This window comes from Anarrhichthys ocellatus, unplaced genomic scaffold, assembly GCF_004355925.1.
Source record: "Anarrhichthys ocellatus isolate YVR2014 unplaced genomic scaffold, GSC_Weel_1.0 scaffold46, whole genome shotgun sequence".
NCBI lineage: Eukaryota > Metazoa > Chordata > Actinopteri > Perciformes > Anarhichadidae > Anarrhichthys > Anarrhichthys ocellatus.
Window position 1 is genome coordinate 1,589,150 of NW_022280076.1, and position 17,026 is coordinate 1,606,175.

The window sequence follows — 17,026 nt, forward strand, 5'->3', positions numbered from 1 at the left end:
TTAATTGTTGTGTGAATCCTGTATGCCCATGATTAAAAACTGGAACATTTCTCAATCCTTGAATCAAGAAACAGCGAGAGAGAGAGAGAGAAACACTGCTGCTGGTAAGCCTCTCAACTACCATGCTTGACCGGTTAAAGAAGCGACAAAGCAGTGAGGCAAGTCTTTTTTAGTGTGTATGCGTGTGTGTACACTTGTACTTCTATCTTCGGGAGGGCCAATTTGACTTGTAGTCCTTCAGATTGAGGACATCTTTGAAAAGTGAAGCCATTTTGGTCGATCCTCACTTCCTTCCAAGGCCTGACTTGGATAGAGTTAGGGAAAGGGTTAGGCATTTTGTTGTGATGGTTAAGGTAAGGGTAACGGGTTAGGGAGTGCATTATGTCAATGTGTGTGTGTGTGCGTGTGTGTGTGTGTGTGTGTGTGTCCTTGTAGCTAATGATTTTTTCTGTGCAAAACAAAAAGCAGCTTACATCTCTTGGTTGGCTCTTTTGGCTGCTTGCACATTTCATCTACTTTGCCTGTCCATCTCCTCCTGAATCCTGTACATGAACCCAAAACAAGAGATGTCACCACACATGCACAAATACACACACACGCACACACACACACCAGCAACAGTGGAACCAATAGCTAAAGCGAAGCAAGTTTTGGTGTGCCAAAAGTAAATTGGTGAAAGGATAGTTTAAAAAGATGCTTGCCTGTTGAAAGCATATTGGACAATATAAAAATAAAATGATAAAACATCATATCTCAAAAGCTCTCTACTACATTTCAACAATACTGACGTATGTGCAGTAAGTTGTGCTTCAAAACAGCAAATTATCAAAAAACACTGTGGAAGGGTGCGATGGACACGTTTGGTATCAGCAGTGCAAAGATGTTGATACTTTTCCAACAAGGCTCATTGACAGGAAATGAAAAAATATAAAGAGAGAAGAGTGAGACATGCCAAGGCGTCATTTTGGTTGCCATTTTGGAACGAAACATCAGACTTAAATTCTCAAGGTGAAAACCATTGATGAGAAATCTACCTTGTGTTAACCATAACCATGATATTACTTACATGATATCTTGGAAAACTCACTTTTTCAGTGCTGGTGTACATACATTTGGGTATCTGGAGTGCCTACCAGCCCACAAACTGTGAAATAAGACAACCCAGTCAATTATTTATGTGCTGCCTAGTTAAGAAAACATTTGATTCAACAAGCAATTCACATTTGGCTCCCCTTTCTGTGTCACAAGCAGGCTCATTAAAATATACCGTCCCCAATCTGAGTGTCTCCACCGACGGCTTGAGATACCTTTGCAAAGGTGCGCCATACTTTTCTGTATTACGAGAAACCCAAAATACAACTATGTATGAACCTAAAAATGAGTGATGTTTTTTTGGAGCATGGGTCACTAAGGATGTAGGATGAAACTGACACCTATACTTCTTAAACATATGTAGCAAAAGCTACCGTTTATCATCTCTCCAGACCTGATAAATTGTGACAGAGCGGAACACACTCATGCAAAACCATGGCAGACGATGTTGTCTCTAAACTATTTTCCTCCCCCCCTCCCTGACCTTCATTTCTGCTCTCCACCCTTCAGGCACCGATCTGTCTCTCCTCTCCTCCCTCTAAACCTGATTTGCCTGTCACACCATCACATCCCCCTGCAGCCCCCCCCCCCCTCTTCTTTACTCAGTCGTTTTCCATCTCATGTTGTACTCTCAGTAACTGTGCTGCCTTCTTCTGACTTCAACATTGATTAATTTGATACTCTGGGTCTTCCCTTTCAAAGCTGTGGCTCATGGGCCCAGGCTGAGTGTTGCACCAACCCCTCTCCCACACGTGAGCTTCAATTACACATGGTTGTCTGCATGATTACCGAGCCACAGAGACAGAACACATAGTGAGGAGGGGAGAAATGAAAATAGGGATGGTTAGAGGCAGAGAGATGGATTATGGACCAAGAGAGAAATGTTTTTCCTGAGGTTCTTGAAAAGTTAAAATCAGTCATGTTTTCATTTGACAAATTATGATAAAACACAGGGTTTGACAGTTATCCAATTGATGAGATCTGTCTCTAAAAATACGTGGACATGCACTCTTATCAGACTGAGGCAATATTCAAATTATTACAGCCATCAAATATCACTTCAATCAGTTGATTTTATTTGCATTAACGTCCTAGTCAGAGAATATTGTTTGTCAATTACAAGCCACCAACTTTCAGCACAACAGAAGACTGGAAGGCCACGTGGACTGTGCCGGACAGTATTTGCTTCATGTCATTATGTAGAAGAGCAGCAAAAGTCATACTTGATTTTCAATATCATTTACGTTGCTTGCTTCATTTGGCCCATTTGCTCCTCAACAAATGGCACTTTGCAGTACAGCAGTATCATGACCTGTACCAAGGGAAGCACTCAACTTAATACACTCTTCTACAGTGTTTGACTGAAAATGTACAACTTCTGTAGACAAAGCATTTTACCAGTTTTAAGTACAGGAGAAGGTTGTAACTAAACAACTTCTGACTGAGAACCAGATTCATTCTGGCTAATTTGGAATTAGATAGAAGCATTCCTTTGAAATATTGTTTCAAGCTAACATCATCCCATCGTTAGATGAGGATAACATGCAGTATTAGGTGATTTTAAAACAGCTTTTCTCAAAAAATCATCATCATTTTCAGACAAAGCAATAAACCTATTTTACTCATACTGAAAAAGTGCACGTGGTAAATGTGTGCATCAATAATATATCTATTTTCCAAAGGATACATACACGTATTGCAGTTCCATGCACTTAATATTGCCTTTGTTTCACGATTTAGCAATTGTCTGTCATTCAATAGTGAGATAGTAGACGGGTCAGGTCAGGTGACTGCAGGGCAGGAGGAAGTGGCTGCATGTGAGTCAGGTGACAGGGACAAGTGGAAAAGTCCAAGGGCACCTGGTGGATGGAAGGAGAATGGCAATAATAGCAAGGAAAAGCCCGGGCATGGGGGGGAGACAGAGGTGACTGAAGGAAGAGAAATTCATATTTAATCCATCTTGTATTATATTGTGATTTACTGTGATGTGATTACCACATGAACCATTTCCTCCACCATCACCCCAAAGAGATGGTGCAATACTTTCAGATTACCAGGATACACCCATAATACAGTGACTGTGTGTTTACAAAGGGTAACCAGAGATTGCTATTATTCAGGAAGATGATTGCATGGTTATTTTGTTTCATGGGTGAATGAAAGCAGTTAAATTGCAGTGTTAATATATATGATACTAATACTTTTATTGTGTTTATCATAAACGTTATAACACACTGCAAAACCAAAAAAAGCATACATATTCTAATATAGAAGAATATTCATAATGGATTATTAATAACTACATTTTACTTTGATGATCAAAATCAGAAAATGTCTTCACTTAAAAAGGAAACGTGGTTTGATCGTGGGTCAGAATCTGAGTCTGTAACGAAACTGGATGTCTTTCATGGGATGAAGTGCTCCAAAGCCAATTCGACTGACACCAGGGTCAGGTATATTTTCATGAGGATTCTTCAGCTCAAACTCAAAGTAGACCACCATGAGGAAAACTAACTGTTTCAGCTCATTGTTGGCAAAGAACCTCCCAGGACACATGGAGGTCCCTGCGCCCCAGGGAACGTTGTAATACTTCACCTTCCTCCCTGCTTTGTAGAAATCAGTTTTCTTGCTCCCATCTGGCTGCAGAAAGCGATCATATCTAAATGAATGTGGATCAGGGTGAATCTCCGGGTCAGCCTGAATGACACTGTGAGGAAAGACTGCCAACCTGTCGTCCTTGCGGAGATGGTATTTGCAACCGTCAGCCATGTTGTAAGTCATATCCTGTCGCACTGATCTGGTAAGGAGGGGTGTCGCAATGAGTCGAAGTGTCTCCTCTACAGCGCTATCCAGAATTGGTGTTTTCTTCAGCATGTCACAGGTCAGGTTAATCAACGGGCCACCAAGTAGCACTTCCTGTCCAGATTCCTTCAGAACCTTATCTACCTCAGCCTTCACAGCCGTCATGGCTTCAGGGTGCTTCACGAGGAAGAGGAGCAGCCAGAATGCAGAAGGCCCTGTGTTGCCTTGGGAAACCCAAAGAAGCACAAGCATGTACCTGTCTATCATTGATTCCTTTATACCCATCTCCTGTCTGGCCTGTTGCATTTCCCACACCCAAGGACTGATGTTGTCCTTGGTCTTCACCTTTTGCATTGACAGTGCTTTCCAGAAGAAAGCCTTTAGGCTCTCTGCCTCCATCTTTTCCTTTGGGAGCAGGACTCCATAAGCCAGATTGGGAAGGAAGAGGTCAAATTTACAGAACTTGTAAAATAAAGCTTCTGATTCAGCTTTGTCTTTCTCTTTGGCTTTCTCTACATTTCCTTCAGTCTTGTGTGACACATTGCCAAAAAGGGATAAGTAGCCAGCCCTAAAAATTATATTGTAGCTGTACCTAAACAGACCATCTTCTATCCAATTATTTTGAACCGCAGATGAGCCAATATTGTCCAACATTACGTTCTGCAAATTAGACATCATGGATTGTGTCAACAGTTCCAGTCCAGGCCCCATCAGGTGTTTGTGGCTGCTTGTCATAATAATGTGGTGCTCATTCTCTGGAGATTTGTAACCAAAGAGTCGGTGCACCAGTTGCTTGGCAAACATGTTGAAGTCCAGTTTTTCTCGACTCTCCTTAACAAATGCTCCGAATGACAAAGGGTCCATAATGAATGTGATGTAATTGCCTCCCAGCTGTACCGTAAATATGTTGCCATGCTTTTGCTTCATCCGCTCTAGAAACTTAGCTGTGTCCTTGCGAAACTCTACAACATGACCCAGCCAGGGGATGAGCCCCTTATCCAAAGGGGGTTCTCCTGGTCGCCGCTGTCGAAATGCCCCTTGACGGTAGAGGAGTGCAATCAGAAGGGCAAGAAAACCAAGAAGGATTTGCAGCAGCAGAGTCATGACTGATTCCTCTTGCAGCCACAGAGTAATTCAGGGTGAAGGTGAACATTCTGCATAACAAATACCCTTTTGCTCCTCCCTTTGTTCATGGGATCACTTTTGCTACTGGGAGAGTGATACACTTTCATGCAAGATCTAGAGAAGGATTGAACTATACAAAAACAAGTATAATGTGATTCCATGTGTGGCCGAGCTGGATAGTATTTCTCAAAAAAATACTTACAATTAAACAAGATATTAAAAAGTATAATTTGTATAATTTAAAAACGGTATAATATAAAAATACTTGTGATGCAAACTGCAATAGGTGAAGAGAGTGTTAAAGGATAGTTGGCCGTATCTGTAGACAGTAAGGGGAAGAAATTTCTACTATGACAGAGTACTCGCACACTCCTGTGCCCTGCCTACACACACACACACACACACACACACTAAAACACATAAGAATTATGGGGGTGTGAAGCACCAAAACCCTCCACCGTCTGGACGCCACGCTCGTTATCAGTCTCATTCAGAGACAAAAAACACATCCTAGTGCTCTTTGGCTGGAACAGTATCTAACAAGCCACACGTCAGCTGGTTTACTACAACGGTATGAATCCAAAATAATCAAATTTTGCTGTGATTTAATTGCAATAAATGTATGTGTTATTATAGTAAAAGAAAAGTATGGGCGCTGGTATACTGTCATTTAATTCTAAAACTCATGAAGAAACTAAGGGCAGTACATGATAAAGCCTTTGGGAGCGGAAGTGGATGAACCATGCAGCTTAAAGAAAAAAACGCCCGTCAGGGACATTCAGTAAAGCGAACACACCCGCAACAATGATGGGATCATTTCACTGGTCAATGTTACACCATGCATACTGGTATAATATTGGTTGGGGAATTTTGGCAGGGCTATTGCACTAAATAATCCAAGAGCAGAAGAGAAATCTGTTTGTGGATGTTCCACAAACACTGAGATGTAGCCTGAGTGTGAGAAGAAGGGCTGAAGCTGGAGTGCAGGAAATCTGTGCAAGCAACAAAATATCTGCATGCAAGCATACAGTTTAAGCCGAAGAAGAACAAATCCATGCGCAAGAAAGGGCTATTTGACAGCGAGGACAGGGTTTTGAGGGAAAGCATTACAAAATCTGAAGTGAAATCAATTATCCTGCTCTCAAATTAAAAGACCATGCTCTTAAAAAAAAGATGAGAAAACATTTCTTTGCAAGTTTCCTAAATATATTTTCTATGTTTTTCTAATAACCGTCAAATAAACTGGCTCAGCAGGTTTGGGAAATCATGTGGATGCTTATTTCATCTAAACTATTCCCAAGATATGGTCCTGTCAGAGAGCGAGAGAGACCAAAGGTGATGGATTATGCCATTATCTACAAACTTTGTCATATTCCTGACCTTGGCTGCTGAAATGAATAGTACCCTGAACTCGCCTTGTCACCAAACTATTCTGCTCTATCTTCCTACTGTCCTGTTACAACCATACACTTCCTCACAGGAATCACAATCCCTGTACTGTAAGAGTTGAATTTCAGTTGAATAAAACAGTATGCAGTACTCGATGCAGTACAGCATATTGCACTGAAGCCCAATGGGATCAAGATAATGAATTTCTTATTGAATTGCAAAACTCTTAAAAGACTTCATGTAATCAGTTGCTGTGGAAAACTTTGTTTGTACTCACATTATATCTGTCCTCTATGGTAAAGCTGACTTTATGTACTCTGTTATTTAGTTTGAAAAGATGCTGTCAAAAAGTACGCCATAGAAGAGCATTTAAGATAATGCTTTATAGCCATCACACACCCCAGATAACTAAGACACTGTAGCTTCTCCTTTTACACAGCAGCCTAATTTTATCCAGGACAGCTATAACTGCTTAGATTCCCTTTTACAGGGCTAATCAGGGTTAAACTGCTGCAGGGATGTGATCATGTTCAGACAGAAAGAGAGCAGATAAGGATGCACAAGGACAGTTGTTTTGAAAGGCACTATTTGAAGTTATAGTAGATTTGTTTCCCCGGTCGCTGTAAATTAATGACTTTGTAATTCTGCTGTTAAAATTTAACAGTTCTGTGACATCAGAGGATCTGCCTCACTAACATTTTTGTGTAAACATTAGACGTTACATAATGGCAAGAAAAGATTTAGCTTTTTTTAATAATACTTTTTGCCTTCCTTTTACTGTCCCTACCTCCCGACTTTATCCAATTCCTTGACCTTTCCTCCCCTCAACTTATTATTCGTCTGTGGATCTTTCTCGGCTTGCCATCACTACAGCATAGTGAGGAGAGAAGGCGGTGTCTTCGTAATAAATTATAGCATTGGGCATTTCATGGAGGCATTAGTGTAAAATGCCTCGCAGTACGAGGGCAAAATCCATATTTCTGGCACGGTTGTCTCCAGTGGAAAATTGCCTGCAAACCCTTTGGTGCCACATTCTCTCCATTCAGCTTCATTTGTCATGCACAGTGCAGCAGGTAATGTGGTCTTTAAAGGCCATAATATGGGTGTGTATATGTATATCTCGTGTCAACTGTGTGGGATTTTAGCTCAAATCAAGTCAAATTTCACAGATGGTGAAAGTGGTGCTCAAAACAAGAATGGACCCAATTCACCCACAACCACAGATTTAAAGGATAGGTGTGTCAGAAGCCAATTGAAACATACAGACAGAAGAAATCCCTTCCTAACGAATTGAGGCTTTGACTTTTCGAGTTAGACAAATCAAGTGGGCATCTTCTAAAGTTACAGTCTTTTTAGTGAATGTAGTAGTTTAATATGTGTTACTGTCTCTCCATGTCATGCCTCAGCGACTGCAGGTTTGGACCCAAAAGCATGACACAGAGACCAGGCAGATAAACATAAAAGTTTGTCTCTACTTGTAGTCAAAAACACAGACGGTGGTCAGAAAACCAGGCAGGCAAACAACAAAAGGTTGCGTTCGGCAAAAGTCCAGCGTACAGGCATAATATCATGCAGCCAGGCAGCAGGCAGATGAATAGGCTGGAACACTTACTGGGGAATACATAAGAAAACAATAGGTAAACAAGGGCTGGTATATACACTGCAAGGGTAATGAGGGAAATGGGAACAGGTGAGCAGGTGGGTGGGGCAGTCAGGTGATGGAGGAAACAGGCATTATTGCAGGTCAGGGGGAAGTGCCAGGGTCTGAAATGACACTAAAGTTAGTCTAATGTTTACATTATTATGAAGAGGTAGGGAGAGAAAAATGGTAAGAATCCGGCTGACGCTCCACAGCTCAGCAAGGAAACACTGGAAACACATAGAGGACATTTTGTACTAAAACGACTGTAACATTGGGAGATACCTACTTGATGACTTCTTATCACTTTCATTGAAAGCACGTTAGGTAGGGATCTTTAAATGGCTGCGTTAAACAGGGGAGACAATAACAGCAAGCAAGAGCTGTTTCAGGGTTGGCACCTGAGTTTTGTTTTGACAGAAACGCTGTGGAGTTAACTTTTAAATAGCTGTTTCCAAACACGTCATGTCATGTCATTCCTTCATGTCATATTATTTCATGATATTTTGCAACATGTTTAAGTAGATATTGTGAACAGCAGTCTGTTGTTAATTCTGTGTTTTATATTGTCTCATACCGTTAGCATGTCTCGGATCCCAGAGGTTTCATACACACTAAGTTGTCTGTTTCAATATGAATCTTACAGACCTGACCCTTACAGCAGTGCATCATTCGCCACACGTCATGAGCAGCGGCTGAGTGGCAGCGAGGTACAGCAGTGTGTGTGCTGGTAGTTCCGTTTATCAATTGCAGTGTACAAACTGTTTTCCCACTGTGTCTCTGGTTACAAAGTATAGCGTCTGGGGTTCGGCGATGCACTCAGCGGTGTTATCACTACCGGCCCTTACCGGCCACCAGTGAGGAGTAAGCAGGCAGTCAATGGTGGTATAAAACAGGTAATAAAAGGTGTTTTGAGAAAGTGTGACTCACCGCAACCTCGAGAGGTCCTTGAGCAAACAGCCATGACTGGCACCCAAAATATTATGCAGTTAACGGAGATTAGCAGTGGACAGACACAGAGGTGCACACTCACTCCATCACGGACGCACGGACTCACTAAGTCACACACATAACCAAACACTCCTGGTAGAGATAAAAAAATACTCACCACTAGGTCCATTATACTGTTATTATCACGCAGAAGAGATGGACACAAATGCTTTAAATACATTAATATCCAGTGTTCCCACCTTCCTGTCTGTCATGTGTAAGATCTGAGGAGCTCCATACACTATGGCTGTCATTTGTTTTTCCTGCATTTGAGTCTCTGTTTCTCTGTGCCTCTCTCCTTGTCTTCGCTCTGTCTGATCCACGCCTGCTCATTCCCTTTTACACATTGTTCTACTTTGTCTACAAAGATGTCTACTTTGAAATGTCAACATTTCCTTCCTTTCAGATTGCCAGTGAAACTCTGGGAAGAGGATATAGAGCAGGTCGGTGGCTTCATCTTCCTTTCCCCTCTCATCTCTGTTTTACATAAATATTCGTCAGTCTATCTTCACCTCCATCTGTTTCTGTCTTGCTATTTTTATCCCGCTCTTTCTTCCTGTCTATTCTTTTAGTCTCCGCCGTCGCTTTTCTGTCTTTTACTTTGTCTCTCTCTATCCTCGCACAGCTCTCAGCTGTACTAACGAAAGGATGACTGATGTAGGTGTTGGCTGGGAGATGGAGCCTGTCATTTATTTTCCGGTTTTCTGCGGGGATACCCTCGGGCCAGACTCACTTCGACCACAGACATCACCATGAGTGCTTTTAGCCAAGCTGAAATAGCATTCATGCGTACGGTAGCCTACTGCATCCATACATCTGCACGATTGGACTACACACATACTGCTCCCGCCTGCTGTTGCCTCTGACAGAATGATGTTTGCTGGTGTCCCAGAGAGTGGGAGTCAAAACAATACCCTCTAATTGAATCCCCTGTGTTGCCACTTCAACAATCTCTCAGAGTCAATTTGTCTATTGAAGGACATGTGCTTCTTTGGTGCATTTGCTTGTCTGTCTGTCTTTCCTCTATATGTCTCTTTACATGGCCCTCTGTCTTTTCTGACCCTCTTTTCAATCTCTCTGTCCTTTAAGAGGTTGCTTTTGTCAGCATTCACTATTTACATGTGTGACTGGTATTGCACACATGTATGAGTTGGGTATCTCTCCTGGGTAAAATTGTTTACATCTTTGTGTCCAGTTCTCTGCCTGTGGTCATGCACACCACGTGTGCAAATTCCTGCAAATACACACATTTCCATGTGTAGGCATTTGTGTCTTGTATATATGTGTGTGTCCTCTGTGTGCGCTGAATGACACCTCAACCAGTCGGTCTCCTCCATGCCTCATCGCTCTTCTTTGTTTTCCTGTTCGTCTGACTGACATGTCATCCTCAAAAGATGTTTGCATCGCCTAAGAACTCTAGATTGGACACGCTTGCTCGATCCCAGCTTGGGCTGTGTTTGAAGATAGACAGGCAGTATTGTTCTGGTTTATTTATAGTCTTCCACACTTGTTCACACTGTGGAGACTATGTTTTGATAAGACATCTCACACAGGGAGATCAGGCCCTCAGTAGTTACACATTATCTGTAGTATTTGTTTTAATGTTCTCGGATTGGAGAGGTGAGTCAAATCAGGTCTGGAAGGTTTTCCATTACAGGGAGACTTGCCGGAGCTTAATGTTTGTTGTTAATGTTTGTTCTTGAACACAACCACTGCACGCCAGATTGCATTGGGATATAACAAAATCAAATATTAACTAAGCTAACAATTTGCAAGTAGGTTACTTTAAACTAACACATAAACGGGCCGGTAAGGACATCTTGTTCATCAGCATCCTGAGTTAATAATGGTCACAGTCCCAGGATGCTGAAAGGCACAACTGAGCTTGACCAAAGGGCTAGAATGTTTTTATAAGGTGGGTGGCAAAGTAACACATTTACATAGTACAAAACAACAAATTAAACAATTCCATGCAGCATGCAGTTTTTACTGTACAATGCAATGTCACTCTTAAAGAACACTGTATATAATGTCTGATCATTTTTGAAGCAAGTGGGTGGGGGCGAGAGTGGAGTGAGGGATGTGGACAGGTGAAAAAGAGCAGTTACCCGCCCGCCTGTAAGGAAAATGCTCTGGTCATATCTCTAAGTGACAACTGTGACAGGCGCACACACACTCATCTAGAGGTCTGCGATAAGGTAATCCATTTACCCCCATGGTGGGGGCTAGTATCCTGCTATCATGCTGAATGATGGAAACCAGCTTTCATCTCTCTCCCCCTGTATACGTATAACTGTCTCTCATTCACACACAAACACAGTGTATCATTCTAAAGGATTAATCAGCTCATGAGTATATGTAGGTGGTGAGAGGAAAACTCAACCCCACAAAGATAAGCAGTTGAATATTTTAGCTTCAGCAAGTAGGCAGGTGTAATGTAATTCAATCACAGTAGTTCTCATTTCATTCTGTATATGGTTCTGTGGAGGTTGCACATTATTCAAGGACATTTCAAAATGAAGGAGAGGAACATTTACACACACACACACACGACAGATGGACTTTAGCTAAATTCAAAGATTTCCAACTATAGACTAAGTATCAGAGGCCCTTCTTCTGTGACAGATGTGTGTTTGTGTGTGTGTGATAAGGAGCTCCACAGAGCTGCTGGTTGTTTTGATGTTTCATTCTATTGAAAGCTAGTGCATTTGACACCATGCAAAATTCTTCTTTTGTGTCACACGCACACGCACACACACACACACACAGGCAATTCTTTGAAAATCCCTGAAGAAGCCGGTTTCAACCCACATTCGCAAACATAAAGCAATGGTTGAAAGGGTCGCTTGAACATTGACTGACAACACTGGAGGTAAACAAAACAGAGGTAAAGAGACACAGGTCGTTCCTACATTAGCTAATAATTACTTTAACGACATTGGCAGCTGTCACGTTGGAAATAGATGATTCATCAGACCACATTATTGTTTTTCATTGCTCATAGGTTCAGGTTTGCACCCCTCACATCCATGGATGGATTTCTGAGCGGGCCAACCAGACACAGATCAGAGGCCCTGGGGGGGGGGGGTCAAGGGGCCCCTACAAGCAAGAGATTCTGTGTGATGTGACTGCTATTACGATTTCTCATTGCACAGTGAAATGGCATAAATACGTTTCAAGCTAACTAAAGGAATGACCTAAACATTCATTTTAAAGTTGCCGCAAGAAAGAAGCCATCATGACACCTTCAAACAAAGTGTTTATCCCCTCAGGTTTTCTGCTGGACGTTTAGAACTAGTGCTCCGTACTGAAAATATTGGTCCTCCAAGCCTGCAGGGAGAACTAACAAAGGGACCTTATTCTGAAAAACACAGAACAGGCAGCCTGCAGCTTGATGGTAATTCTTAGGAAACCCAGCTATTTAATCGGGTTTCATTACTGGGTAGATACTTGATTTGGAAAATCCACATCAGCAATCACAAACCAATGGTTAAATGGGCTGCTTAAACATTACAAGCATCCTCAGAATGCACTTAAAGTAGTTACTAATTATACTTTCATCAAATATGACCTCAATTGCGAAGGTCATGTCCCTTACATTGTTTATTTAAGAACACTGTCAAGGCTACAAACTAGCATCATCCAGTGGGGCTATTAAACAAGTGATGGTCTTTCTCTTAAAAACATATTTTTGTACAAAAGAACAGCTGTCATGAATGTAGCCACAAGGTTATGTCACTGAGGCATCCGGGGAGAAACATTAGGTTTGCGGCTGAACAGTTCAGAGAGACAGTGACAGTTCAACATGACATGTAGGATGCGTCTTTCGCCATTAATCACAGTCTGCGGTATGGAAACAGGACTATTAATGGAACAGTCCACCCATGTAAACATCCTAATCGGAGTGATGCCTGGCTCTGATTTTTGGCCACAATAGTTAGCCGACATGCAGATGATGTGTTTGTAGTCAAGACGAGGAATGTCTCTGGACCACGCCTGAAGCTGCTACATAAGTCTAGCATGCGAGCAGTGAGGGAGGGGAGGACGGGTGGAGCGAGGGAGGGAGTGTGGAGAGGACTAGACAATGGAGAAGACGAACCCCAAAGACTTTGCATCACTCGTTCGCACACTCGCTCTCTTTTTCCTCTCCTCATCATTTCAACTGCCTTCGCAGCACACACCTACAGATTTGTCCACACTTACTAAGGCACTGCAGACTTTTGACATGTAGTAATCACACACACACACACACACTTTGGATGTGCCAGATGAAAGAACACCTACATCAATGGCAGGACTGTGGAAGCGTGTGTCGTAGAGATAAAAGCATTATGCAACACATGCCAGCCTGTAATAACCCTTCATGTCATGTAAGCTATGAAGCGGTCGCAAACTATACAAACACACACACATACAGCATACACACTTATAGGGCACATGATATTAGTTATGGAGAGAACTATAGAAGACATGCAGTACAGAACAGCTAATGTGACAGGGCTGACGGATTGAAAATGGCCTGTAGGAGTTGCCTAAGATGATGTGCAGAAACAGAGTTATTAACTAAGACTACATCATGATGCAACTGACACATAATGTGGACTAAATATTAGCAAGTTTGTTTCCCATGCAAAATCAACGGTACATAAATCATTAACAATAGCGTAGATAAAGGGTGTGAGAGTGACAGGTAAGCAGGTATGAAGCCAGATAGGAAATTAAAATAATACATGATTTAAATGTTTAATGTTTCTATCAGGGATATCCATCCCATGCAAAGTCCGCAATGTTATGCTGACACACCGAATAAGTAAGATGTCACTTTCCATAGCGTATTTCCTGGCATCATGTTGACTGACAGTTGTTTTTAAACCTTTATTTATCCCAGTCAATGCAGCACATTTGACCTTTTTCCAGCAACCAGTGCTGCACTGATACCCACTGATTGTACAGAGATATTACAGAACTCAAGCCCCGGAGCTTAAAGTGAAGCGTCATTCTGTCAGAGCTGCATGGCATCTACCCTCCTATGTCACATCAGCCGGCAGTAAATAGTGTGGGTAATGAGAAGCTAATCTCCAGGGACAGTGTTAGGTCTCGTCTGCGACCACAGTTTCCACCAGCCTGTGCTGTTATGTGGAGCAACAGAATGTTTTTGGAGTCTCATTGAATAATTTTGTTTTATTTTTAGTTGTTTTGAGTTCTGTGCAAATGTGAAAAAAAACCATAAAATGTGAAAATTATAATAAGTCAAAAAATGCTGCCACGCCAGTTGTCATTTCCTAAAACTGCAGCCTTCTTTTACATTAACTTCACACTAATGGCAACAAACGGTTCTTTTAACAGTGTTTTGTTATTTGCTGCCAACATAGTTTGACAGAATGAGTAGCAAACAAATTCTAAAATAAGTCACTGCACAGTTTAAAAACAAATAGAATTATGTTATGTTGAAAGCTCATTTAAATACCTTATAAGTTTCGACACATTTGCACCTTATATTCATAAATTATGTATTATGTGTAATGGAATTAGGAACAAAAGTTTGTGGAACACTTTGGATATCGTTTCCGAGGGGACAACTCTCACGTATGTTTTCTACAAATGGAGATGAAGCCGGGATACGATTAGTTTTGCATCAAGACTGGAAGTAAGTTTGGACCATACCAAAACAGAATTGTCAAAATGATAAGCTGTGATTTCACACACAGACTCCAGGAAGTCACTGCCACTGTTGACCAAGAACTAGCTTCACTTCATAACTCCCTGTAAGAGCAGTGCACATATTTCCCAAAATGTTGAACTATTCCTTTAAGAAAAGAATGCGTGCATGAGACATAATTACCTGTCGAAAACCCCGAAAGATTTATAACGCATATAGTAGTTGGACCTGCGTTTTCTTCGAGGACAACTTCAGTCCACTTGGATTTGCACTATATCATCTGTGTGTGTGATATTTGACTTTCTTCATAGGGCAAAGAGGTATTGGTCTTCGAGGAATGAAGGAGGGAGAAATGTAGTTCACAGATTTGAAATAGAAATGATGTTTACATCTGGTGACTGGGGAGGCCCAAAGGACACCAGACATCACTCTGGTGTTTTAAAATCCATATTTGAATTGTTTGTGGGAATACTGTGTGTGGAAATATTATCAGCCAGGAGTATACGGTCATCTACCTTGTTTTGAGGTTCTTTAGCTATTATGCAGAACACTCCGACACATCGCAAGTGGCAGACAGTGTGCTGAAGATGTAAATGTGTCCAGTGGGAAATAGATGACTCATCAGATCACAAAACTGTTTTCCATTGCTCATGGGTTTAGGTTTGCACCCCGCATGTCCAGGGGTGGATTTCTGAGCGAGCCAATCAGACAGTGACACAGATCAGAGGCCCTGGGGGCCAAGGGGCCCCTACAAGAAGGGTCTCTGTGTGAAGTGACTTCTGTTAAGATTCCTCATTGCACAGCGAAATGCCAAAAAGACCTTCTGGCCTAAAGATTCACTTTGAAGTTGTCACAAGGAATAAGCCATCATGACACCGTCAAATGAAGTGTTCATCCCCTCAGGTTTTCTGTTGGACATTTAGGGCTCCGTACTGACATCATGCAATATTGGTCCTCCAAGCCTGCAGGGAGAAATCAAGGACTCGTCCTTTCATAATCCATGCTCACATCAGAAATATGCATGATTTTGCAGGACGAAGATCCAAAAAGCCAGTGGTAGTGTGATCATTTGTGTGTCTGTATTGGAGCTCTACAGGAACTAAAAGAGATGGTGGAAACTTACACCTCTACAAGAACAGCGAGACGTGGATAAAGCAGCGTCGTAGCGCAACTGTGAGTATAATCTATGCAGGAGGGCAAGAATAAATCTTTGCATCTGCCGACTTTAAGGCATTCCAACAAGAATCAGTGACATTCAACAGAGAGGCATTTCTGTCTGAACACCCTCAAAATGCAAGTGTTTTATTATAGAGGTGCTTAAAACTCACAATTGTAGGATCACAATTGTAGGATGCCTTGGATTATTTTGCCACCCTCCATCTTTTGAATATTAATTAATTAAATACATAATTAAGAATATTAACTCAGTAAATTATGAGGTATACTTCTGTGGAAGAAATTATCCTGATGATTATCTTTTTTTTATTTTTTTTTTATTATGGAGGATTATTTGCAACGTTGCACTCTTTGAACAATAACAAAGAAACCGTATAAACTATTTGACCTGTTTCTTGCCTCACATTGCTTCAGCTACTTTATAAATGTGGTCACATCAGACCTCCTTTGAAGTTGACACGTACCCCTAATTGAAAATTTAACTTTGAAGTCGAATTTGGTGTTTCTGCTTCGTTACATGTAAATGGTTTCATCATTTAGTTACAATGTATAAATCCATTCTTTACCTCTGGGTAGGTTGTCCAAATTTAACATGGGACCAATACTAATCCGCAGCTATAAGCAATGCCATGCTACTGAATTAATCATCAACTGCTTTAATGTTTTCAAACATACATTTTTCTAAAATACATCCAAATAATTCAGTACGATCCATGACAAAATTGTAAACATTGCCCATATTTGTTTATTTCAATTAATGCTAGAGGAAAAGAAAGCCATATGTTCTAGTTCTGGTTACTGCCATGTTTTAATGACCTCAAAGGACTGACAGCTTACATGGTGAAAAAATTATCCTTCCCTTTTCTTGTCATCCAAGGAATTTAAGGATAAATTCTTTAGCAGAGAGGAATACAGTCCTGGCGCGGAACAAAAACTACAAAAGCAAGCAAATCTCTAGTATTATAATCCCTGTGTATGACTGTGGTTTTTGAAGTCAAATCAATCCCACAATGAAATCCTCCTCCTGTCTGTCTTCGGGAAGAATGAAAATCTATAAAATCGCCTGCTAAGTCTGGAGCGGTGCCAACTAATTCTGAGCTTCCATCATCACACACAAACACACAACCCAAAACAGGACAACTCCACTCAGTGGC

At 41.4% G+C, this 17,026-nt stretch overlaps 1 protein-coding gene across 1 annotated transcript; it reads right to left on the minus strand.

Moving 5' to 3' along the window:
- Positions 1-3,462: 3,462 nt before the first annotated feature.
- LOC116395414 (7-alpha-hydroxycholest-4-en-3-one 12-alpha-hydroxylase-like) lies at positions 3,463-4,998 on the minus strand. The gene has a single exon (XM_031869295.1). It carries the CDS (start codon positions 4,996-4,998, stop codon positions 3,463-3,465), a length of 1,536 nt encoding a protein of 511 aa, XP_031725155.1.
- Between the last annotated feature and the right edge of the window lie 12,028 nt (positions 4,999-17,026).

What these genes read in the sequence shown, in the direction of transcription:
- LOC116395414 (XM_031869295.1), bottom strand. Translation starts at nt 4,998, where the DNA reads ATGACTCTGCTGCTGCAAATCCTTCTTGGTTTTCTTGCCCTTCTGATT.